The 27,635-nt window shown below is 35.9% G+C and overlaps 1 protein-coding gene across 2 annotated transcripts in view; it reads left to right on the top strand.

Annotated features, from left to right (window-relative positions):
* The window catches only part of SCFD2 (sec1 family domain containing 2), a 369,475-nt gene that overhangs the window by 20,883 nt on the left and 320,957 nt on the right, over window positions 1-27,635 (top strand). For both annotated transcript variants that reach the window (XM_081060497.1, XM_081060496.1), the window contains exon 3: window positions 14,008-14,135. In XM_081060497.1, coding sequence (XP_080916623.1) covers window positions 14,008-14,135 — 128 coding nt within the window. The remainder of the gene's footprint in view (window positions 1-14,007; window positions 14,136-27,635) is intronic.

The raw sequence follows: 27,635 nt of genomic DNA, 5'->3' as shown, positions 1-27,635 counted from the left end.
AGGAGGTTTCTCTTCTTTTCCCAATTTACTAAGAATTGTTTTGTTTTGTTTTGTTTTAAATCATGAATGGGTGTTGAAATTTGTGAAATGTCTTTCCCAAAACTGTTAAGAAGATCGTATGGTTGTTCTGTTTTCATCTGTTAATGTGACAAATTGCAATGATAGATACTCAAATATTGACTCATTCTAGCATACTTGATATAAGCTCAGCTTTGTCATGGTTTGCTATTTTCTCCTAGGCCTTTTCATATCTTGCTGTTTTCTTTCTTCAGGATTGATTTTGGGGAGAATTAGCAGTCATACACCTTCAGTAATTTGAAAGGAACTGTACTGACGTAAGAAGTAATACTCTTGACAAGTAGTTTTGAAACTGAAGTGTTAGTGTTGCTTATGCTCTCTGAACCTTGGTCTCCTTATGTGAAAATTGGGTTACAATAATGCCTGCCTCGTGTGGTTGTAAATCAAATGAGATAAAAATAAGTCAATTGCCTCACATAGTGCCTTTACAACACTAAAATTATTCGAACTAGCCAATTTTAAGCCTGCTTAGCCTGCTTACCCTGCCTCACCCATTCCTTCTCCTAAGAGCCACAATGAAGACTCGCCTATGTTTTCCCCTTGTTTCTTCTGCCTCCTGACCAACCCTGGTGCTTCCCCATGTGGCCCTGTGTGTTCACCTGCCATGCCTCCTGTTTCTAGTGATCTGTGAGTATAAAATCTTCTTCCTTTGATACAGTCATTTCCATGTGTGCCATGTCTTACCATACCTGAGTAAAACAGATGCTGGGTATATTTCAAAACCATATTGATGACATTTGTCAAGGCTTAGTGTGCTTCCAGTCCAGGAGGCTGAATGTAAGTGAGTGCTAGTTGTTTGGGGCCTTCCTTACTCTGCTGTTCCGTATGATGGAGGGCATGCCAGACATGTACTTGTTATCCCTGCATTTTGGGTTTTATTCTGAAGTCCTGTCTCCTTTACTAACAGGGTAATTTTGACTGCAAAAATTTAGAAGGAAATCTGAAGATGCTTTTCTTTTTACTCTGGGACCTGAGAAATGGTTCCAAGATTTTTGGATTTTATGGAGCAGAGAAATTAAACAACAACATAAAGTTCTCCTTGGTTTTTATTAGTCAAGTGAGGTCCTCTAGTTTTGCCACACAGCATATTCACAGAAGCTTCTTTGTCTTATAACATTGAACATACTTTAAATCAATTAATTTAGCTTTATGAGAAACTACCTCTTCCCCATTATAAGTAAAAGTAGTGTCGTTGTTATGCAAATGCAACTTCAGAATAAGTTCTATCCCTACCCTGTAAACAGATAAAGACCCTCTAAACCCTTAGAGAAATACTGTATATTCTTCTCTCCTTGGAGTGGTATCCCCATTAACACTTCACACTGTTTTATATTTCTAAGGTGCCAAGGGAGATGGTCCAAAATACCTTAACAAAATATATAGGAGTTAGGATGGTAAATAATAAATTCATATTCCACCTGCACCAAAACCCAACCAAAAACTAGTGAAGACTAAAACAAGACTGTAATCATTTTAACAAATCAAGTTTTCTCAATTTTGTATCTTTGAAACTTCACATATATGTGTGTATAGATACAATGGTATCACCCATGGTGAATAGAATCTAGAATCACAATACAATAATAGGTTATGCCGATTTTTTTTTTTTTTTTTTTTTTTTTTTTTTTTTTTTGGTTGAGAGCCCACTGGCCCATGTGGGAATCGAACCGGCAGCCTTCAGAGTTAGGAGCATGGAGCTCCAACCACCTGCGCCACCCGGCCAGCCCTAGGTTATGCTGATTTTGAAATGACCTTTCTTCATGGAGTGGAACGAGAGGAGTAAAGCAAACAGATGAGTTTGCTTCTAAGAGTCTTTATAAAAGTCAATATCTTAGAATTTCTTGACACAGAACTAATCCTTAACTTTCCTAGTCTTGAATTCAAGCCAAAACACACAGATGTAATGCAGCCTAGAGTAGAGTTTCTCGGTGGAACAACTGCTGGCCTTTGGAATGGGTCATGGAAGTAACCTACAGGAATTCAAAGTATATCCTTCAGAGTCAGAAAAATGTGTATAGAAGGGATGTATGTTTGGTTCTTAAGTAATCTAATTGTTAGTGATTAAAAATCCTCATATTGAGTTAATCTGTTTTATACATTAGGAATTCATATGAAAAAGTCTCTCTTATCCTTGTGCATTATTGTTTGCTAGGAGAAAATTATGAATCAGTTTGTGTTGATTATGGTATTATCATTAATGAGCTAATAGAAAGTAGGAATAAAAAAATGCTTATCTGTTCTGAGATGAAGTTCAATTACCCCCGATTATTTTATATGCTGTTTAAATAAACAGTTTATATGTTATGTTCTGATCTATTTTTAAACAGGTTTTATGGGCCAATTGCAGTGCTGAATGAAGGTATATTGAAGGAAGAAATGATGAACTAGAGTATTCCTTGGAAAGAGATGAAACTTTGATTATATATCAGTTGGAGATTATTCTTTTATCATGAACATTATAAAGCTTGCGTGCAATTATTTATGCTGGTATTAAACAGTGTTTTATCCTGGATTTTTACTTAGTTTTCTTAAAACATGGTTATGATTTCTGCATTGTTAAAGACATTCTAGTACATTTATAATCTGGAACGAATCACACAGATTTTCTGCTAGCTATACATTGATACGGAAGGATCATGCTTTTTTTAAAAATTAATTTTATTGGGGTGACAATAGTTAGTAAAATTGCATAGGTTTCAAGTGTACAATTCTATATACATCATCTATATGTCAATTGTGTGCTCACCACCCAGAGTCAGTTCTCTTTCCATCACCATATATTTGACCCCCCTTTACCCTCATCTACCACCCTCCACCCCCCTTACCCTCTGGTAACCTCTAAATTGTTGTCTGTGTCTATGAGTTGCTTTGTTTATTTGTTTGTCTTATTCCTTTGTTGCTGTCAGTTTTATATCCCACATATTAGTGAAGTCATATGGTTTCCGACGTTTCTGTCTGATTTATTTTGCTCAGCATAATAATCTCAAGATCTATGTTGTCGCAAATGGCACTATTTCATCTTATGGCAGAGTAAATTCCATTGTGTATATATTCCACATCTTTATCCAATCATCTATCGAAGGACACCTTGGTTGTTTCCATGTCTTGGCCATCATAAATAAAGCTGCAGTGAACATTGGAGTACATACATCTTTACGGTTAAATGTTTTCAGATTTTTTGGTTAGATGCCCAGGAGAAGAATTACTCGGTCATCTGGTAATTCTATTCTTAATTTTTTGAGGACCCTCCACACTGCCTTTCATAGCAGCAGATCATGCATTTTTTAGGATAGTTTTTGTCTTTGAATACCAAACCAAAACTATATAATTTACAACAAGATTATTATGCTAATTAAAAGTTTATAACAGACAATACATTTATTCATGCTTTTAAAATGTCAACTTCCCCCCCCCAGCAGAACCATACAAATTAAATTGATATGTTGCTTTATTCTTGTTGAGCAAATTAATGAAAATCACTTTTCTATAGTATAAGATAGTACTGATGAGTACTAAATAGTACTGATGAGTATAAAATAGTACTGATGAGTATAAAATAGTACTGATGAGTACTGATGAGACTTGAGGGGTCGGTACCAATGACTTGCTCAAAGTACAGGCAGCATTAGGGTTCATGTCTTTTTCCTTCTACGCTGCCTCCTCCTTGAAATGAACTCCAATGTGATGTTTTAGTTTAACATTTTTGAAGTGATTTTATCCTTTTCTACAATGTATTTGTTAGTTATGGGAACATTCTTCAACAAATGTGACAGTAGATACAGAAACAATCTCCTCCTTTCAGTTGTTGAACCAAGAGAGGCTGTTTCTGTTGATGTGGTTTTTTCAGTGTGCTTGAGCAGCTTCTGCGCTGCTCTGTTTTCTAGTCGTTACTGTAGTATAGTGGCTTTGCCACCAAAACTTGATGACTTTGAAAAAGGTGTTTAATTTCTCATAGTCACAGGTTTCTTTGTAAAAGAGAAGTACACTAGATGATTTCGAAGGAGACTTTGATTCTAATTCCTCTTACTCTATGATTTCTCTGCACTGTGTTCTGAAAATAAACTCTAGAATATGACTACATAGGGCAGTGGTTTTATGTCCATTTTGTTCACTGCTCTATCCCCAACACTAAGAACAGGGCCCGGTGCGTTGTAGACACTCAGATTTGTTGAATAAATGAACAAAAACACAACATAAGAACCTTCAATAAGAGGAAATGGATGGATTATATTCACATAATTTGGTATTATTTAAATGTTAAAGTTTATCTGCACATTTTGAAAGGATTATAGTTTTCAAGTGCATTTAAAGACTGGCTGTTTATACATATATTTATTCAGCTGTGCAGTAACGGTAGGTCTGATTCTAGCCCTCCCCTGGTAAAAATCCCTTAGTGGCTCTCCTTTGCCCTTTGGGTAAAGACTAAAACTTTTAACTTGTGTTAGAAAGCCTCCCTAGATCTGCTCCTTGCTTATTTTTTTCGGCCTCCATCCACTCCCTCTTTTCCCTCCTTTCTTCCCTGCTCCCTCCTTCTCTTGCCTTTACATGCTCATACTTTTGGTTGTAGCTACACTAAACTTCTTTCAGGTCCTCGATGCCCTGCTCTCCCACCTTTTGCTCTTTCCTTCTCCCCACCTCCACCTTTATCTTTGCTTCCAAAGATAGCACCCTTTATTTTCTATATCAGCTCATCGTGCATTATCTTATCATTACTTGTTCAGTGTCTGTTCTCTCCAACCAGACTTAGGAAGCTTGCCGAGAGAGTCTGTCTCTGACTTGTTCACCCTTACACATTGCTGGACCTACATTGCCTGGCCCAGGCCATGGCCCATGGACTGTGGTGCACTGTCACCCACAGGCCCAGGATGCTGACAGTCCGGGAAAGCCACGGTGCTTCTGTGTTTAGTGCTCTGTGACCAGTTCCACTCACAATTTATGAAAATAAACTCTAGTTAATGATACATAATGTGAGTGAGTGACAAATGTTATAAATAAGATAAGATAAAATAGGCCAAGTAGGATTTGGAATAGGAGGGCGTACCACTTTAGCTCAAGTGGTCAAGGAGGGAAGTCTGGAGCTGTACCAGCACAGAAATGGCATTTGGTAGGTGCTCAATAAATCTTTGTTGAATGAACGAGATCTAATCAGTGAACATCTGGAGGAAGACGATGCTAGCAAAGAGAATAGCAAATATGAAGCCCTGAGTCGGGAACACACCTGACCCATCTGGGGGGGGCTGTAATCAGGTCATCATGGTTGAGGTCTGATGTATGAAACCGAGAGGGTGAGAGATGAAGTTGTAGCTACAGGAATGCACCAAAGTATATTCGCCTGTTGGCCAAAATAAAAAAGTTAGATTTTACGGTAATGGTAAAATCTTACATGGTTAAAAGCACGGAAGGGTTTTGAGCAGAGGAATAATATCATCTGGCAGCTTTAGGATTAAAGCGACCTAATCCTATCATGGGTTCTGGCTTGAGCTATGCGGTAGCCTCTGCCCCAGTCCTCAGATCCATTCTCTACAATGAGGCCAGAGTGATCTTTTAGTAATGCCAACCTGATCAGCTCTGGCTGTTGCTGAACACCCTTTAGTTGCCCTTGGGAAAAAGTCCACAACCCCTAATGTGGGGATTACGAGACCAGGCCTTGGACGATTTGAAATGAGCTGAGGGCCGTGTCAAACTAGATCTTTATGTTCCATTTATACTTGTTTTCATTGTCTTGCAAAGGTCTCAAGTTCTCTTCTCAGGACCCCTAACCATGACGCAACTCTTACTCCATTCTTCAACTCGCTAATTGCTATTTGTTTTTCAGGGCTCACTGTCGCATCCTCAGCTACCCTCTGACCTCTACCCACTCAACCAGACCAGGTTAGGTGTTACGCCCTCCCAGAGCTCCCATTCTCTGCTTGCGTCACCTGTGCGGGAGCATGCTCAGTTCTAGCTTCCCTGCTAGATTACTCGCTCCAGGAGAGCAGGGCACTGGCTGGTGCTCACAGCAGTGGTTGCAGCACCCTGTGGAGTGCCCAGCCCACAGGAAGTGCTCATATTCTGAAAGAATGAACAAACCTACAGGCTATTATGCTAAGTGAAATAAGTCAGACAGAGGACAAATACCATATGATTTCACTTGTATGTGAAATCGAAAAACCAAACAAACAATACAAAACAGAAACACACTCTTAGATATAGAGAACGAACTGATGGTTACAAGAGGGAAGAGGGTTGGGGATGGGGACAAAAAAGTGAAGGGAACTAAGAGGTACAAATTTCCAGTTATAAAATTAATAGGTCACAGGGATGTAATGTACAGCATAGGGAATATAGTCAATAATTTCGTAATAACCTTGTACAGTGACAGATGGTTACTAGACTTATCATGGTGATCACTTCATTAGGTATATTAATGTTGGATAACTATGTTGTACACCTGAAACTAATATAACATTGTATATTAACTATATTTTCATGAAAAACTGCTTCCCAGTGTCAAGGGTCTATTTTAATATCCTTCTGTGTTTAGCTGCTTTTTCTTCTATTGAGATGAAGGTTACCGGGTAATTTTATTAAAGATGAGGTAATTGTTTAAAAAAGTAGTCAAGAGGGAAGATGACTATTGAAACCTCTGTGAATAATTCAATTAACCAACCTGCCTTCAGAGCTCATTAAACTCACCACTGATGGAAGCCATTATTCCCTGATGTGAAAAACTATGACTCAGATTGCTCTCTGTTTAAAATTAATTGAAAATGTTTGCCCGTTTTTTTTAATCATTGTATTTCTGTTAGAATACTGTGACTGTTATTGCAAACCCTGTGAGTAAGCTTAACTTCCCGTGCGTGCCTTGAAGAAACCATTTCTCTGAGTTTAGTCACAAGATAATGGTGTGCACTCACATTTCACCGTCAGTCTCTTAATTGCATGCCTTCCACTTGATTGAAATAGCACCATTATTCAACATTCAGCCATCTTTTAAAAATTAATGCTGTCTTCTTTATATTTTATTTGGTGATGAATATTTCCTGTTAGTTTCTAGTAGACTGCACTTGACATTTCATGCATGCCAAACCAAGGAATTTCTAAGATTTCATTCATAGTTGAGTAGTTCTGGTGAATAAAGAGCCAGGAGTTAACTGAAATGACCATATCTTCATGTATAGAAGTCTCTTGAGACTTGAAAAAAGTTGTGTGTATATTCTTGGCCTGTAGTCTTTTTCAAACAGGACAATTTGTCATAACAGTTTAATTTTTAAGGATACAAGATAATTTATCAAAAAAGGAGATACATTTAGCATGTATTTGACATGTAGTTACTGACAATATTGAAACATCACATTTCATAGTGACAAAATGGTTCTCTTCATAGGACAAATATTCTATTCTATTATTTGTTTCAATAGATTTCTTGAAATATACAATACAAAAGTAGAATGTTTTGTTTTGTCTCAGTTTTATCATTGGTAAAATAGCTAGAACCTATTTCTCCTTCTTTCTTTCCCAAGGATATACTGAAATCAAGTAAGATCTAGATTGGAAATAATACTTCAGGACAATTCAAACTAGTTTTTTTTTGCCTTTTCAGTTATATAAATGATACATATGTAGAATGATTTGAAATCCAGCAACGTCTTCTTGGAGACAAATATTTAAAGGAGAGAGTTGAATAAAAGTGGCACTGTATAGCAAAGTGATGGCTAATAGTGACGTACAAGGGACGCAGTATGATCTTGTTTAAACCAGTATGCTGAGAGCAAGTTTTATCTGCTTCATGAGTTAATGTGAATTTTTTCTCACTCTTCACTCTATTACATTCTGTCTTACATGGGGCCCACATGTAAACTTAATTGGAAAATAGAGGATGTATTAAAGATTTGAAAAGAAGATCAACATGAAAAGTTGAAAATAATTGACCTTCTACGTAATTGATGCTCTGTGATGATTTGCGTGGTGCCAGCATGGCGTGGTGTAGTAGAAAGGTCACTGGGCTTAGAAACCAGTTACTTGGGTATGAGCCCTGGTTTTGCCATTTAAAGACCCTCCTCTGAGCATTTTTAAAGTGGGGCAGTGATAAATGGCATAGCTCATGAGGATCAAATGAGATACAAGAAGTTGTTTTGTAAATCCTGAAATACTTCTAAAATAGAATTTAGGGGTGGTATTTCAAAGTATTTTTTAGTATTATATTTTATTTACCTTTCACAAACATTCCTCAAGAAAAAAAGAAATAACCTGTTTTTGTGTGGTCTTGATTATTAAAAAGATGTTATCTAGCTGTTCTTAAACTTAAAGGAAAAGACTAAGCGAGATGAAATAGGTTTACAGTAGAGTACAAGGGGCTTAGATTACACATAAATAGGATCTACTAGCACTTAGATTTGCTTGAAGCTATAGTGTTTTTCTCAGGCATATATTTAAATTTTCTTGTAAGTGCCTTCAAAAATTTAAAATAGATTTTAATCTGTGTTGGGTTAGGTAACATCCTGCTGAAGATGTAAAGGTGGTTGATATTACCTTTCATGTTCACTTCTACCGCAAAACTTATAATCCACTTTATAAACCAGTCTGAAAGTATTTATAGAATCTAAACTGCTCTTAAAAGTAACAAATCTAGTTGTACTTTATTTAAAAAATGTTTTAATTTTTCAATTACAGTTGACATTCAATATGATATTAATTTCAGGTCTACAGCATAGAGGTTAGACATTTATATAACTTATGAGGTGATCTCCCGATATGTCTAGTATCCACCTGGCACCATACATAGTTATTACAATATTGACTATATTCCCTATACTGTACTTTACATCCCCGTGACTATTATAACTGCCAGTTTGTACTTCTTAATCCCTTTACCTTTTCCACCCAACCCCCCAATTCCCCTCCCATCTGGCAACCATCAGTTTGTTCTCTGTATCAATGAGTTTAACAAATCCTTTTTGAAAATGTCCTGCTAGTTTCAGTCTACAGAATTTCCGTGTAATTAAATTAATGACAGAAAGCTGGCATAGAAGTCATGGCTTAAAAATCTACATTAAAAAAAATTACTATAGCTGTAAGTCTCTAAGTAATCTAAAGTAGTTTCTTATTTTATTCCTAAAAATCAAAATTCTTTACATTAGCATGTCATATGTAAGGGCATTGCGTGAGTTGGAGTTTTCAGTGTTTCCGTGGTATCATGAATTCTGCATTACGTGTTGTTGACCTTTTCATATTAGAAAATGATGCTACTGGCAATGGTTATCCATACATGTACGCAAGTAGGTGAAAAAGGCTAATGTACTTCTCAAATATGCTTCCTCCTATATCTTATGAAAAAATACTGACCTTTGATTTTGTGTGTGTGTGTAGTATTACTACTCCTGCTGCTGATGATACTGCTATGTTTATTGAGCATTTAATATGTATCAGGCATTGTTCTAGGTGCTTTAGATATATTAGCTCTTTCAGTTCTCATATCAACCCACTGAATATGTACTATTACCATCCCCAGTTCACAGAGGAAGAAACATGTCCAGAAAGATTCAATAACTCTCCTAGGGACAGAGGGCTGGGAAGTGGCAGAACCAGACCCCCGTGTGTTTAGTTCTGTTAGACTACATACTGCCTACCATTAGTCTCCTACACTGGCCTCTGTGTGCTTGCTCCCTCGTTGGGGAAATAGAGAGTTTGTACAGTTGGCCAGGATAAAGAATGACATAAAATACACTATCATGATTATAGTGTGGATTTCAGTTAACTTTTCTTGACGTACAAAATTCAACGTTAGGAATTGTGAAACTTCAATAGTGTGAAATGTGAATTGGATCAACTTTTCTGAGCATATTAGAGAAAGGCAGGGATCAATTCCCTCACTCAACTCAGATGCCAATATAGGAGTATGCGCGTAAACCACCACACAACAGTACCAGAGCGACTGGGGGAAGGCTTGGGAGCAAGACACGGCAGAACTGCCCGCGAGCATGACCGTGACTTCATCAGTGCTGGTTCTTCAGAGAAGCAGAATTCGTTCGTGCGCGTTAATTTGGTAATTTAAAATTACTATGTATGCCAGCACCGTTCATTGCAGCTTTGTTTACGGTGGCCAAGACATGGAAACAACCAAAATGTCCTTTAATAGATGAATGGATAAAGAAGTTGTGGTATATATACACAATGGAATACTATTCCGCGTTAAGGAAAGATGATACAGGAGCATTTGTGACAACATGGATGGATCTTGAGAGTATAATGCTAAGTGAAATAAGTCAGACAGATAAAGCAGAGAACCCTATGATTTCACTGATATGTGGTATATAAACCAAAAAGAACAAGACAAACAAATGAGAAAGAAAAACTCATAGACACAGACAATAATTTAGTGGTTACCACAGGGTAAGGGGGTGGGGGGTGGATGATGAGGGTAAAGGGGATCAAATATATGGTGATGGAAGGAGAACTGACTCTGGGTGGTGAACACACAATGGGATTTATAGACGATGTAATACAGAATTGTACACCTGAAATCTATGTAAATTTACTAACAATTGTCACCTTTAATTTAATTTAAAATAAATTTAATTTTAAAAAAAAGACTATGTATGACGTGGGGATCAGTAGAGTGTGTTTAGGAAATTGTTTTGGACAGGAAGTAGGTATTAGAAACTGTCACACTTACCTAGACAATCAGAATTGTTTGTATCAAAACAAATTTCGAGGAAACATGGCCTGACTTGGCATCAATGTTAGAGACCATGTATTTCTTTTAAAATGTTTTATGAGGAAAGAGCCAGAGAGGACAAGCCCCAAGTGACTTAAGTATATGTGGACAAATCAGTATTATATGAAAAAAAATATTCAATATAATTAAGTGATAATATATAATATTCAATATAATTAAATGTATTACAAACCCTTGAACATAATGAATTATATGACAGTATCATTCATAGCAATGGTCATGGTAATAACAACCATACAACCACTCACATTTATTGTGAATCAGGAATTGCTTTATGAGCATTATCTTATTTAACCCTTACAACACCCTGTGAGGTGGTTGCTATTATTACCTCCATCTTACATATGAGAAAATGGGAAAAGAAAGCCTTAGTGTTGTATGTGCACAAGGTTACATAACTAGCAAGCATCATTCATTCAGTCAGTCTTTACTGAGTGTACCTACCATAGGCCTCGCACTTCCTAGTAGTAGGAAGTTACCAATGAGTAAAACGAAGTCCTGTTTTCGTAGAAGGACCTTACTGTCTATGAGGGCCACAGACAACACACGTATCAACATGGAAACACATAAGTCAGATGGTAACAAGGATTTTAGAACAGTAAAGTCCAGTAATGGGGTGCTAAGTTATGGTGCTGGGATGGGCTGTCCTCACTCTTTAAATACAGGCTAGGAAGGAGGACCTCTGTGACAAGGTGATATTTCAGTAGACACCTGGAGAGAGAGAGGGGTATTTGTACGAAGAGCATTTACTGGCAAAAGAGGAGAAGATGCCCCTGTGCTTGAAGGGCCTGAGGAAGACCAAAGACGCCACAGGCCTGCTGGGGGTGAGGAGTGAAGGATCCGAGTTTGAACTTAGATTTGTCTGACTCCAGAGCCCACATTTTTACCACCACACTAATCTGATGGGGCAACCACAGCATTACCTAAGCTTTTGGGATCTTGGAGACACTATTATTTTCATGGAAAAGAGGAGGGCAGTACAGTTCTATTCTAGAAGTGCTGCATACAGAGTTGAGAGTATGTGAGAAATCCCTATGGTTTGGGGTGAGGTGCTTTGGAAAATAAAAAGTATGGAACAATTGGGGACTATAAATTTCAGAAACTGGGAATATAACACCCTTGCACAAAAATTTTTAATGGTTCTCCACTGCCTTCAGAGCTTTGGAGAAATTAAGTAACTCTCCCAAAACCCCACAGGAAATAGACCTAGTTTTGAATGAGGAAAAAGACTGTTCGTCTCCTTCGCAGATGAACTGCTAAGCTATGTGACTCTTCTCAGAATGTAGCATCAGTCGTACGCTCCTTGCAACCTGTCACCTATAGACTGAAGTCAAGAAGCCTTGACAAAGAATGCAGGACCCTCGGAGGGTAGCTCCCACTTTCTCTTTTGCCCTCAATTCTACTGGCCATCCCCTGGCACTTTACCATGGAGCAGAGCAGTACTGTTTAGTGTCACATACCTAGGATTTTGCAAATTCTGAAACGTCCTTCTTCCTCTTGTTTTGTGAAGAAGATTTTCCATCTTCTTTGACTTTCTTTGCAATTCTCCTTCTCAGATCGGGTTTTAACTTCTTTCCTTGGCTGATTTTGGAGTTGTGTCTGTGTACTTGCTCCTATTTCCAGTAGAAATCATTCTCTGAGACCTTCTCCCCCCAGCCAGGATTCGGGCCCCTCCTCTGTGCTGCCACAGAAACATGTGTGATCGCTGAGCATGCCTCTTATCACACTTCTTTTTGATCATTTCTTTGCTTATAAATCTGCCTCTTCTTCCAGACTGTAAGTCATTGGAAACTTATGTCTTGTTTTTTATCTGTATCCCAACCACTGAGACTAGGGCTTGACATGCAGTTTACCTGCTTATTTAAATTAAACTCAGAATATCAGATGTAGCGTTATGATGACAATTTTGATCAGATCAAAACAAGTGGAATATGTTGAGAAGAGATGTTAGGTCACTCAGACAAAAATATAATAGATGATAATAAAAACAACTACTATTTAATGAAAGATTAGTATGTGCCAGACATTAAACTCAGTGCTGAAATACATCATTCCCTTATTCCAAATAAAATTCAAACTTGAAAGATATACCTTATTGGATATAACTTTTGAGCTAAATTAGTATCTTATTAGATACACCTTTTATTTTTATTTTTTAATTTTTTTAATTTATTGGGGTGACAATTGTTAGTGAAATTACATAGATTTCAGGTGTACAATTCTGTATTACAACATCTATAAATCCCATTGTAGATACACCTAAATCCCATTGTAGATACACCTTTTAAAACTGAACTTTAAAAATGCCTGCATTTTCAACGTATTGCTAACTGGATACTAAGAGATGTTAGTAGAGCTTTAAGTGGAGGAAAAAGTCTTGGAAAGAGGACAAAAGTCAACTTTGTTTCTTTATATTCAGTTTTTAAAACGTTACACAAATGTGTGTATTTGGCTACATGTAGAGGTCTTCCGGAAAGAACACTGTACTCATTCATTGATAGTTCGGACATGACACGTTGGGTGAGACAGAGGGCTGTTAGAGAAGTGAGCGCAGATGAGACTCTGCATAATACAGTATTTCATGCTGTCATCAACAGTTAATTGTGAATGCTTCAGTAAGTGCCATCCTTCCAACCTAAGGCCCAAAGTGGGATACTTAAGACCTTGGTTACTTAGCCTAATTCTTGATTTTCCTTCAATAGAAAAATCTACTCAGTAGGAATTCTGTTGAGTGATTTTTGAACCGGAATTCTCATTGCTAATTGCTTTGTGTTTCCCAGACAAGTGTATTATCTCAAATTGATATGCTTATAATCACTAATAAATCATTTTAGACATGTATTTAATTTTGACTTACGTAACATTTATGTGTTACTGTAGAAATGTTGAACTATACTCTAAAATACTTTTAAATGCAAAATCTGAAAAAAGTATCTATATACTTTTCCCACACTTCTCAAAGCACAATATAGCTTTAATTTCTTTTCTGTGTGTGTGTTTTTGGCTTGATTTCATTGTTTCCTTAATTTCTCAATATTTTGTGCTGATTAAAATGGATTAGATAGTCTTTATTTAATCCTAATGCTTAGAGTCTATCACTAGGAAAGACTACATTAGTACTCAAAAAAGATATTTAAGAAGTGATTTTGCTTTCAACCCTTTCCATTATCCAGTAGAAATGTATTCTAACGCTCTGTATGGTTTTATTGCAGTGACACCGCAGCCAAAGCCCTGTGGGAAGCCTTATTGAACACCAAGCACAAAGAGGCAGTGATGGAAGTCCGGAGACATCTAGTGGAAGCAGCAAGCAGAGAAAACCTGCCAATCAAAATGAGTATGGGTAAGTGTATGCACTTCAACCAGGGTAGACAGCATCTGCAAGAGTTCTGAGGGAGTTCATTTAAGCCTGCTCTAAGTGGTGAGCTAACCCAGCCAGTATGGCATGTAGGTCAAAGTACTGAAGTATTTGTAAACCGTTCACAGGGTGAGTAGGGAATACGACGTACCTACATGCTGCCCATGGGGCTCAATGACCCCTTAGACTCAATTTTGGGAATCTAAGAGGGTCCTTGTTTACAAAGAATAATTCTTTTAGTTTCTTTCATTGATCTAGAAGTATTGAAATTGGTCTGGACCACCTTCCCTTCATTCTATTCCACCCCTACTCCCCTCTCTCCTTTGTAAAAATCCTCCCTCCCTTTTTAATGTGGATGAAAACTCTTTTAGTGGTTTTGAATTAATGAATGAACTACAGTGCTGACAAAACAATTGAGCAATTGGACATGCTTTGGCCTGGCCCCTCACCTTTACAGTGGTCTAAATGTCCAGTCACATAAATGTTATCCCTTTTTCACCAGGATATTTATTACATATCTCATTTTTCTCATTTCTCATTTTTGTTTTCCGCATTCAGCTTTATCTTCAGTATTAGAAGAATCTGGCTGCAATGGAATTTGAGTTTTAAATACCTATTTTCTTTTGATTAAAAAGTCAGAGAACTAACATTTTGATTTTGGAAAAGGAATTTGATGTTTTACTTTATTAAATTAAATAATTTTGTTAATATGGAAATACTTAAATATAGATATTGAATCTGGTCTTTAGGTAGAATTTATTTTTGAATCTGGTTATTAGATAGAATTTAAACTTGCAAAAGTTTATTTCTTTGTTTTAAAAATGTTTCTCTCTTATAATCTGCTCTTAGATATACAATAAATGCAGAGGGTGCCAAAAAAATGTATACACATTTTAAGAAAGGAAAGCTGTATTAAAATTTTAATATTCAATATATACCAATAACAAAAGATAAATACAAGTCACTTTTGACTTCTGCAATTACAAGAGGTGCTCAAAGTGGTTACCATCAGCGTCCAGACACTTCTGATTATGGCGAACTACTGCTTGAGTGACGTTGACCAGTGTCCAGCTGTGTACATTTTTTTGGCACCCCCAGTATTAGTAAATATTACTGGATGGGAAAGTTTTTCTTTGCTGAGATTTCTAGCCCCCAAATCAAAATATCAAGTTGAAATAGAAGAACAAAATTTGGGAAGTAAGCGAATGTAGATGAACCTAGAAGGAAAAATGTTAACAGGGTCAATATGAAATAAAAATCATAAATCTTAGTGTATTTGGTGACCATATATGAGGGCTTTAAGGAACAAAATGATGATAAAAGTGAAAATACCACTTCTTGAGTACTTACAATGTGCCAGGTCTTCTTCTAACTCTTTACATGTGTTATTTAATTCTGACAGTAATTCTGGTAAGATAGGTGCCATTACTATCCCATTTTTCAGATAAAGGAAACTGGAATCAAGAAAAATTAAGTTGTGCAAGGCCACACATCTGATAACGCATAGGACTGAAATTCAAACCCATGCATTCTGATGTGAGAGAATATGTGCTTTATTTGTAAAATCACCCTCATTTTATACAACCAATACCAGAAGTCCTACTATTGTTTCAGGGTAGAAATAAAGCTGCTACTTTGAGACCACCCTGGCATTTGACTATTAATTCTAGTCCCTTCCTTCCTTCCTTTTTTTTCAATTTCCATAGTTCTAGGTGCACATTAAGAACAAGCGTGTTTACCTTGTAGAGTTCCTTATCCATGAGTATGTTGAAATAATAGTAGTTCATTTCATCATTCAAGAAAAGTAGGAATGTTCCTACCAAGAAAGAAAGGAAGGAAGGAAGGAAAGAAGGAAAGAAAGAAAAGGTAGGAATGAACAAAGGGTCTTTGTGATAAGGTTAATTTATATTGTGCTTCAGTGATAGAACCTTAAGATGCTATCACAGAGCATAAATCAGTTTTTGTTGCTCATTGCAGGACTCTTGAAAGATCAACACACTTTTCTAAAGGGCTGCATCTTTTAAAAATAATCAGAGCTGGGGAAAACAAAAACGATGGGTAACCCCATAAGGATTTAAATTTAAATGTTTGAGTTTTCTGTTGACCAAAAAAAATTTAGGTAAAATGGTTTGCTTTATCCCCAAACTCCATACATGGTATGGGAGAGGGTGCGGAGAAGGGGGGAGGGGAGGGGAAGAAGAAGAAAAGAAACAGACAATTGTTAGCAAATTTTTGTTGTAAAAGGGCCAAAAAGATTGGCCCAAATCACAATCTATCCATGTGCCAATTATAATTTAGTAAAAAATAACACAGTGAGGCTAGCTACCCATTTCTGTTTCACATCACTAGTCAGAATACTAGTCAAAATTTCTGGTGTGTCTCATTTCCATATAACAACAGATATATAACCATTAGCAGTAAGGAAAAGAGCTGGAATTTAAACATAATAAAGCATTGGTATTTGAAAAGTGCTTATCACATAGCTCATCATAAAAAAGAAGTTATGCTCTGTTATAGTACATGCCTGGAATACTTTTTTCTAGCAGCATTTAAAATTATGAAATGTACTTTGAGCCATACACTGTTTTACCAACCCCTGCTGTAAATTCTACTGAAGTATACATTTTTCTGACTGTGATAGAGGCTTCTAGTATTTTTGTGACATTTAACAAAGATTTTAATTCTAGATTGATGATCCTCATGTGTTTAAATTCACTGAGAGGGATCCCATGATTGAAACCTCAGATCTTAAATATAAAATTTCTCAGTAGAAGGCAATATTAAAACATTATGAGCATCTGGAGAAATAAACAGCATTCTGTTAAAGGAAAAAGTTTAATTGCTAAAACAATCCAAAGAACTTTTATTTATGTAGATTATATCTATTGATATCTGTGAGATAGATAGATAGATAGATTAGGTAGGTAGATTGAAAGAAAATATCACATTAGAAATTCAAGGAGGGACAAATTTTAAAGTATTCATTAAGTAATATAAAAATATTATAAGAAACTTATTGCATGTTAACATGAATAACATATTTTTGTAAAAAAACTTACTTTCTGAAATAAAATAAAGTAGTGAGAACAGTGGCACTGTTTTACATTTTTGCACATTTCTAAAGTTTGGTTTAATAGAAGACAGCTAACAGCTACATTCTCATATCTGCTTCATTCAGAATATAGTGATTATTATTTTGAATAACGTATATAAAGAAAATCTGACCTTACAAAGATATGTAGTTTGAAAAGGAAGGAATATTTTAATAAATTTTGAGAAAGTTTCAGATACTCTTCTTTGATACAATACCAACTTTACAAGAGGTAATTTCTTATAGGTTAATTGCAATGTAGAATATGAAACCATATCATTGAATTTTCTGTTACATTAAAACCATTGGTTTCTTTTGCACTTTGAATGGATCTTTTATACATACGTTATTTTATACCATTGTGCATTAGGCACTTGGAAAGTATTGGTTCTCTAAATTGTGCAGCGCTTCCAAATGTTGACCCCTATTATACAATATAACAAAACCACATTGATTGATATCCCCACTGATATCATTAGAAAATCTGTAAGTACTGGGAATGTGAAAATATAGGGGCGGATATGAGTTTCCCAAAATTATAATTTTCACATGAAAACATGACTTTTGTCATTTACACAAACTGTCAATTGTTTTCCTTGAAGTGACAGGCTCATTTCATGCAGTTTTTGGAAAAAATGTGTGAAGAACCATAGTTTTTCAATTGTCTCTTCCAGTAAAAATTGTATGCCATTAAAACAGTGTGGAAAGTTCACAACTCAAATAACCACACCGGTGCTTTTTCTTAAGACAATCGTTGTACTTCAGTATGCACCAGAAATGCTTTTTGTATAATTCTCATTTCTTTCCACAGACTATTGATATTTTGTTGAGGGTTGAGATTTGATAAAATTAATAACATTTACAGTTTCATCATGGCCATTCGGAAGGGAAAGTGACTATGTGTATAATTTGGTGCCTCTGCTTTTTTTGGTACCGAGGCACTAGCACTTTTATCTGCCATTGTTTTCGTACCATTAGTGCAAATACAGCTTAGTAACAAAATCAAATACATCTTCGTATTATTATGAAAATCGTTTTTACTTTTCTGACTACATGAAAGTGTCTCACGGGCCCTGGCTCCATGCAACATCTTTGAGAACCATTATTTAAAAGAGTGCCATATTTTATGGGGTACAAGATAGGCATAATTTCCTAGAGATCATTAGAATCATAGTTAGTTGTCAAAATAGAAGTGGAGAAGGCTCACTGGAATTTTTATCCAGATCTAGAGGTAATAGACAATTGTTTTTATTCATTTAGAAAAGATTTATTATGTGTCTATACTATGTATTAGATTCTTGTAGGGGATAGGAAACATGAAATACTTGTTTTCAAATGAACAAATAATTTAACTTTCCTGAATCTGTTTCTCTGTCTGCAAAATGTGAATTCTAATACCTGGAAATTTGTTAATTTGATGAGATGATTACATATGTGAAACATAGTGTTTTTGAAATTTAGGTGTTCTGTGAAAGGAATGTATAGCATTATTGTTTTCTGGGTGGATAAAACACATTATAAAAATAATGATCAGTGGTTATGCAACCATATATGAACCATACTAGATCTAGGGGTAAAATTATTCTCTCTGTAGGATTTGTTCCCTGATCATCTCAGTGGGAAATGTGTTACTAGGGTAATGGTTTCCAGAAATGAAAGTAGAGATTTGGGATTTAGTTACCTAGTGATTATGTTGAAGCTGTATATTATATTTCTAAAGGAAATATAATAGTATTTCAAAAGGAATGATAGTATAAGGGTAATCATCCACAGAGAGAAGGTAGAATGAGTGAGAAAAGGGTTGAAGACAGAGCCCGATCCATTCAGGGGTAGGAAGAAGAGGAGAATCTAGAGAAAGAGACGGAAAGAGTTTTCATTGAATTAATAATGCCTGAAAGTATTGAGGTTACTAAACAAATGCTTCTCTCTTACACTTTATCACCTAAAACAGAGCTTAAGTTACCTCTGTTTCTCTATTTTCTCATCTGCAAAATGGGAATCTGAATTTCTAATGTCTCTTGAAGCTGTGGCTTTATATTTTTAACTTAAATTGGTGAATATTCTTTTTCTTCTTTTTTCCTCGTCTTCTTCCTCCTCCTCTTCCTCTTATTAATTTTTATGTTTTCTCAACATAAGGTATCCTCAACATGAGAATATGGACTAGGAGTTTAAAAACCCAAAGAGAATGATATGGTTAGGAGGCTCATGGCTGCGAGGTGGAAGTTTCTTTACTTAGAGGCTCCCCCTGAGAACAGAAATTTCTTTCCAAGTCATAGTGGACCCAGCAAGGAAATGCCCCATTCCCTGGCAACCTGGTAGCCTGCCTGCCCCCTTGATAACTGGTCCTTTCCATGCTCTCTGCTGAGTTTATAAGTGTCGATGTAGTGTTTAAGTTAGCCCCAGGAAAGCTCCTTTTCCAAAGAAAGTCAAACCATAAATGTTTCTGGTGGTTTTATATTTCACTGTTTTGTATAACTTTCAGGGAGAGTTGTTTATTTTCTGTTTGTGACCCTTTGGTCTTGCAACACTTATACTTTATTCCATACTATCCTGAAAACATGTCTTGCTAGATTTCTAAATTTTAGACCCCTTTGATTGAATTAATTCATATAATGAAAATGCTCTTTTTGCATTAGTTTCTTAGTCTCTCTTGGTCATACTGTAGAGCTCAAAATTTGTGTTTAAAGGATATCCCAGGAAACCTCCTTTAGTATTTATGGTGTTATAAAAGTGGACATAAATTCCCAGCTGGACTTTATCCAAGTTTCACTATACAGATGGCTGCATATACTGCCCTTCAAATCCCTATGGGAGAAGATTTGTAATGTCTTTCCTCTTCCCTCTTTAATAACTGTTTCAATGTCTAATAGTCATCCCGATCGTGACATTTTTTTCTCATGTCTGACTTAAATCTTTCCACCTGCAAGTTAACCATATTTCTTTGCCTTTTGACCTCAACAGAAGTGGGAAGCAGGCAGTTATTATTACTCTTCTGTTTCTTTATCTGTTGAAAGGCAATGTTTCATCCATCGTACAAATCAGTGATAGCAATAAAATCAAATTTTCCAGAGAAAAATATACATTTGTTCATTCTACATGAGACAGACATGATTTTATTTCAGAATCAAGAGACTACTTAAAAAGTAATATTAGCACATGTTTCTAGAAAATTCCAATCATAATATATGTAAAATAGAAAGTGAAAGTACCTTCTCCTGTCCCCACTATGCTCTTCAGTGTAACCTTTGTTCCTACATTAGTATCTTGCCTTCCAGGCCTTTTTCACTTTAATTAGGTGACTAAACATGTAAACAACTAACGAGAAAAATAAAGATGCATGCCAATACTGTAGTATGTCAGTGTGGTTTCCATTGTGCTTTTTTTTCTCTCACTCTTATTTAAGTTTTGGCTATGCAGCATAAAATACCACGAAAAAAATGTAATCATACAGTTGTACCTCATTGTAAACGTTACATGTATACTCTAAAAATTATGTTAAATTGTTCAATTTAATCACATTTGAAATGTGTGAAAATATTGACACTCCATGCAAAACTGATCGTATCAACTATAGCTAAGTGTACACCCACCCAGCAGTTTCACACCTGGGCATATATTCAAAAGACATGAGTGCTTATGTCTACCAAAAGGCATCTATCAGAATTTTCAAGGCATCATTATTTATAATGGCCCCAAACTGGAGAACCTGAGAGTCCTTCAAAGCAGAATGGATAAAGAAGCTGGTATAGGCATATAGAGCAATAAAACACAGTAAAAAAAGGATTGAGATTTTGGGTACTGTTACCAAAAGAAGCTAGACACAAAAGAGTACGTATGTTCGAGTATAATTCTATTATATGAAGTTCACAAGCAGACAAAAATGATCTGTGGTGATAGAGATAAAAGCAATGCTGTACCTTATGGGATTATTGACTGGGTAAGTATACGGGAGAGTCTTCTAGAGTGTTTGACATATTCTATAATTTGATGTGGGTGGTGGTTACATGGATAGGTATATATGTAAACATTAATTGAACTGTACACTTAAGGTTTGTGTGCTTTATGTTATACTCATCACTCTCCACCTCTATTATACTTGAGGCTTCTTTGTCTGGAGTTGCTTGTACTTTCCAGGCAGGTGGCTCTCTCTTTGCTGCAGTGCCTTTTCACTTATTCTAGGCAAAGCCTTTTTGGGTGGCTGAGAGTAGGATGTTTATTTGTGTTGTTTGTTTTGCTCCATCAGTTAGTACTCTTCCATTCCTCTTTTACCTTCCAGGAACTTACACTTCAAATAAAAATATTTTTTAATATGATAAAAATGATGATATTATGTTAAAATCAGAATTCAGTTGTAGCTATAATTACTTGAATGTTCTCATTTCTGTTGTTTCTCAGTTTCCTGGTATAGGTAACTACTGTTCTGTCTCCCAACTGAAAATTATATTCAGGTTATATTCTAATATGTATGGCTTTATAGCTGTATATGTTTTTCCTAACTGACTTGGGTATGGGCTTTCTCTTGGGGTGATGAAAATTGTTCTCAAATTATATAGTGGTGATGATTGCACAGCTCTGTGAATATAGTAAAAATCACTGAATTGTATGTACACTTTGGGGGTGAAATTTATGGTTTTTGAGTTATATTTTAATAAAGCTGTTACTTGAAAAAGAGCTCTTGGGCATAAGGATATTATTGTGAAAATAAAATTCAGCCAAAGTTTAAAGATATGAGGGTAAATCAAGAAAATCTCCTAAAATGAAGCCATCTAGGAAGTCCAAGAATTATTAGAAGTTTCATAAAGAGAAAGTAGAGAATAGGAAATTAGCAAAGAAAGAATGTGAGACTTTCCCAGATGCGAAGAAATCAAATTGACTTCTGAGAAGCAAGTAGAAAGAATAAAAATCCTCTAAATTAGACATCATTACTATGAGTCCTCAGAGCACAAGAGAATGAGAAGATCTAAGAGCTCTAAGAAGGATAAAAGAAGCTCACCTGCAAAGGAACAGGAGAGTATCGCATGTTCCTTGTCAGCAACCTGAAAACCAGAGAAGATAGAGAAGCAAAGTATTATTTTAACCAAGAATTCTAGACCCAGATAAACTATTATTAAACTTTGAGGGCAATAAAAAGCCTTTTCAGACATAAAAGAACTTTTTTTCTGCATATATTTCTGAGGAAGTTAGTTGAGGATATCCAGCAAAAGAAGGAGTACACCAAGAAAGAAAAGTCTGGGATGTAAACAGTGTGCTCACAGAAGAGAGCAATGAAGGGAGTTCCAGGTTGCTGGCTGTGTTGAAAGACCTGAAGAACCATCCATCCAAATGGACCTGAAGAATGAAGGTGTTTGGTAGTAAAGTATTCAGGGAGGGAAGAAAAAAAAACCACAAAACACACCGAGTCTGGAGATAAGGCAGTATATTTAAGATCAGAATACTTGGAAGCTTTGATTAAGGCAGATAATACACTGCCCCCCCTGCCCTCAAGGCCACCGAGCATTCTAGGTGCAAAACGTATAATATGCATAGGAAATATAATCATAGCACAGAATTTTAATTTGACTCTGTCATTAATAGTTATATAGTTCATAATGATGCAAACATTATTGATTGATTGTGAACTTTTTGAATCAAACTATAGAATAAGCACATAAAACTATAGTTACAGAACAAAATATAAATGCTGTCAATTTTGGCCAGATAAAAATAAAAGTAAAGACGATTTGCTTTTTCATGAAGATGGCGCTGAAAGCGAAGATTGAACACCCTCTGCTCCCAAAGCCAAAGCCAAAGCAAAGGCTTCAAATGCAAAGAAGCGGAGTTGAAAGGCGTCCACAGCCACAAAAAAAGAAGATTTGCACATCACCCACCTTCCAACTGCCCAAGACACTGCAGCTCCTTGGAAGAACACCCCCCAGGAGAAACAAGCTTGACCACTCTGCCATCATCAAATCCCCCTAACTATTGAGTCAGCCATGAAGAACAGAGAAGACGATACACTTGTGTTCATTGTGGATGGATGTCAAGGCCAACAAGAACCAGATCAAACAGGCTGTGAAGAAGCTCTGTGACATTGACGTGGCCAAGGCCCCTGATCAGGCCTGATGGAGAGAAGAAGGCATATGCTCGATTGGCTCCTGACTATGATGCTTTAGATGTTCCCAACAAAATGGGATCATCTACACTGAGTCCAGATGGCTAATTCTAAATATAAAAGTTTTTCACTATGAAGAAAAAGTAAAGATGATTTGAAAGATGAAAGGGGAAATAAAAAGTAAAGGGAAGGGTGGAGGTGGCTAATATCCTCTTCTTAGAACATGAAAAGCGTAGGATGCCATTTGTAGTTGACAGAACAAAAAAAGTTTATATAATGTAAATTACAAAGATAACCAATTGATGGGGGCAAAAAGTGTTCAAAATCTTTTGTCTCCTTATGGACTATCTCACCACTCTTTGTTGTTGTGTGCTCTTATCCTTTGTTACTCTTTTCTGTCATTCTGATGCAATGAGGAGAGAATATAAACCTATGTGCTCAGTCTACACTATGAGCCTTTTGTACAGTATTTACAAACTACTAAACCATCTTTCATACACAAGATTCTGGTTCTCTTATGTTAACTGTTGAGTGAACATTTGGAATTTTCTCTGATGGTACTGCCTACCAACCAATAGTTTAGTGGTAATGTGTCAGTATGGGTGTCTTTGCTGTCATATACTGGGGGTGCCAAAAAATGTATACACATTTAAGAGATGTTATCTATGCTCAAGCAGCAGTTCACCATAATCAGAAGCATCTGGATGCTGACTTTGAGCACCTCTTGTAATTGCAGAAGTCAAATATGATTTGTATTCATCGTTTGTTATTGGTATATATTGAGTATTACAATTAATACAGATTTTTTTCCTTTCTTAAAATGTGTATAAATTTTTCGACACCCTCTGCATTTGTATTCCCAGAAAACTTGTTTTGCAAAGTCATGTACTAGGTATTGGAGCGTGATAAACAAATACCGTTAGCAGAAACTCTTTCAAAAATGTAAACAGGGCATATAGATGGACAATAGGTATATGAAAAGATGCTCAACATCACTAATCATCAGAGAAATGCAAATAAAAACCACAACGAGACATTACCTCACACCAGTTAGAATGGCTATCATCAACAAGACAAATAATAAGTGTTAGAGAAGCTGTGGAGAAAAAGGAACCCTCATACACTGTTGGTGGGAATGCAGACTGGTGCAGCCGCTATGGAAGGGAGTGTGGAGTTTCCTCAAGAAATTACGAATAGAATTACCATATGACCCAGCAATCCCTCTCCTGGGTATCTATCCAAAAAATCTGAAAACATTTATCCATAAAGACACGCGTGCTCCAATGTTCATTGCAGCTTTATTTATGATGGCCAAGATATGAAACAACCAAAGTGTCCTTTGATAGATGATTGGATAAAGAAGTTGTGGTATATATACCCAATGGAATACTATTCTGCCATAAGAAAAGATGAAATACTGCCATTTGCGATAACATGGATGGATCTTGAGATTATTATGCTAAGCAAAATAAATCAGAAAAAGCCGAGAACCATATAATTTCACTGATATGTGGGATATAAAACTGAAAGCAACAAAGGAACAAGACAAAGAAACAAAAACTCATAGACACAGATAATAGTTTAGTGGTTACCAGAGGGTAAGGGGGAGTGGGAGTAGAAGAAGGTAAAGGGGGTCAAATATATAGTGATGGAAGGAGAACTGACTCTGTGTAGTGAACACACAATGTGATATATAGATGATGTGTTACAGAATTGTACACTTGAAACCTATGTAATTTTACTAACCATCGTCACCCCAATAAATTTAATTTTTAAAAATCTATGTAAATTTATAATCACAGCACTAACAAAAACAGTAAGAATCTTGATAAAAATACTAACACAGTTTAAAATATATGCTAAATTCCTGTAAGTAATGTTACAGCATATATAGGACTTTATGTGAACAAAAGAGTTGAAGGTTGCTCACCGGAAGAGGGTGGAAACAGGTTTGGCGCTCAGTTTAGTTATGGAGACAAGGACACTGAAAATCAGGTAGAAGCAAACAGGAAGCACTCCTGAGGCAGGAACATGGCCAGGCAGCGCAAGAGGAAGAGCGAGGCATGCCTGGGAGCTGCATGCAGTGCTTAGTTCCTCTTGTGGCTTCCAGTGTTCAGCTGTATTCGTTTATTTTGGGTTCAGCTGCCGTATTTGGTGGAACAAAATGTTAAAATAATGAGAAAGAAGAGTACCTGAACAGATGTGACTTTTGTGTAATATTGAAATTATTACTGTTTGTGTGTGAGCTAATAAGCAGAGTTTTAGCAGAACATATTCTATTTAAATATTTTATGTACTTTGCCTTTATTATATTAGAAAAATGATTGAAAAGGCGATAAATGAGATGCTGATTTCTGGTCATTCAAGTCTTATAGCACATACATTTGTTTATTCAAATTTCACACACTGGATTTTCATTAGTGTTTTTAGGAAAATGAATAAAAAACATGAAATGACAGTATTACTGTTTCTTATATCAAGAGTTTTTTTTTAAAACCATTTAATCGCAAATATGTTATTTTAGACAAATTTCTGTGGGTGGTTGCTTTGTACCATTAAGACAATTTTGCGGTTAAATCTAGCCTGGCACTGACAGAATACTCATTAAGAATATCAACAAAAACTCACATATGTGTAGATATTTTAAATATATTTTAACAAGCCACGAAACAAGTTGAGAAAGTTATAATTTATTAAGTTTATATAGTAAGTAGAAAAATAGGCTCCATAGTGCATTTGAATTCAATATTGTAAGGATTACAGACAATATTAAGATATTAAATCCTTTCGTTTTCCAAATCTGTCTCCTTTCCCCCAAGAGGTAATTATATTTTCATGAGTTTTAAAATATATAGAGAATTGATGGTTAATAAATTTTGTATTTTTCTCTTGTATTGAATCCAGAAGCCTGTTTCTGTTTCTTAAAAACTATAAAAAAAGAAAAAGAAAGCCTAATAGTTTTCTTACTTGAAAACCATTTTTTAAATTTCAAATGTCACTTTTCAAAAAGTTGCTATATGTTACACAGAGGAAAAACTGGGGGTTGCTAGATGGGGGTGGGGATAAGGGGGAAGGTGAGGGGAGTAGAAAGCACAGTTGGTAACCACAAGATGGCCATGGGGGATATGAAAGTCAATTTGAGGAATGTAATCAATAATGTTGTAAAGATTTTGTAGGGTATCCGATGGACACTTGTCCCATTAGGGAGACCACCTCAGGGATGATGTAGATGCCTGATCACTGCACTGTACACCTGAAGCTGAAGCTGAACAATAATGAATGTCAACTACGATTTTAGTATATATAGTTACAAGAAGCGGAGTACAGCATTAGGAATAGAGGCAGTGGAAATGTAATGGCTCTGTGCGATGTCAGAGGGGTTGTGGATGGGGGGGGTCACTATGTGAGGGATATAAATGATAAATGTCTAACTATTACATAGTTTTGTACACCTGAAACTAATTTTTTTAAAAAAAGAAAAAAAGTTGCTATATGTTATGCAGTCTTGGTATAAAATGACCCTTGTTTTTATGGCTTTAAAAAATGTGTTTGAAAGCCTTCTGTGTTGACATTTTAAAATCACTGTGTAAATCTGCCTGACAAGGTTTTGTTTCTGTTTTTGTTTTTGTAATGTGAGATATGAATAAATGTTCTGTCTATGACTTTTTCAACACCTGGTTCTAGTTGCTTGCTGTTTTAGTTGATGTGAACTGAAAAGCTTTCTCAAGTTGTCAGTCTCACTATAGCATTTTTGGTAGTCAATTAGTTGATTTTGACTTGTTTTATGTAAGGCTGTGATTAAGTTTAAGATTGTGAAAGTGTCACTAGCCTATATTTTAAAGCATCTGTGTGAAGTACTCTTTTACTAAATTCCGATTAGCATGTTATGGATTTTTACCTCCCAAAATTTATTTTCATGACATATCTTATGAAGTATTAGTGGCTTGTGTGTGTGAGAAAAAGATATACAGAGAGGAACAGAATAGAGCAGCACGGGTGAATAATTGCTAAATTCACAATGTTCTGTTGGCATTTCCTGTTGTGAAATATGCCTATTTATTCATTTGGATCACTTACCTTGTGTGGGAAGGTGACATTATGTAAATATGACTACTGAGTCCGCGTCTGAGCTAGGAAATGCTACCTGGATAAAAATTTCAACTATGTTTTTGAATCGAAGATACTTATCTTTAAATTGAGCATATCATTATTACAATAGAAATCTAAACAGACCCTCTGATGACTTTCTCTGATGATTTCCATTTCTTATGGACTCTGTAAAATACAGTCGCATTATGAATAT

Source organism: Rhinolophus hipposideros, assembly GCF_964194185.1.
Source record: "Rhinolophus hipposideros genome assembly, chromosome: 1".
In the NCBI taxonomy this organism is placed as follows: domain Eukaryota; kingdom Metazoa; phylum Chordata; class Mammalia; order Chiroptera; family Rhinolophidae; genus Rhinolophus; species Rhinolophus hipposideros.
Note: the sequence above shows the minus strand (reverse complement) of the source record. Positions and strands in the feature narration are given on the sequence as shown.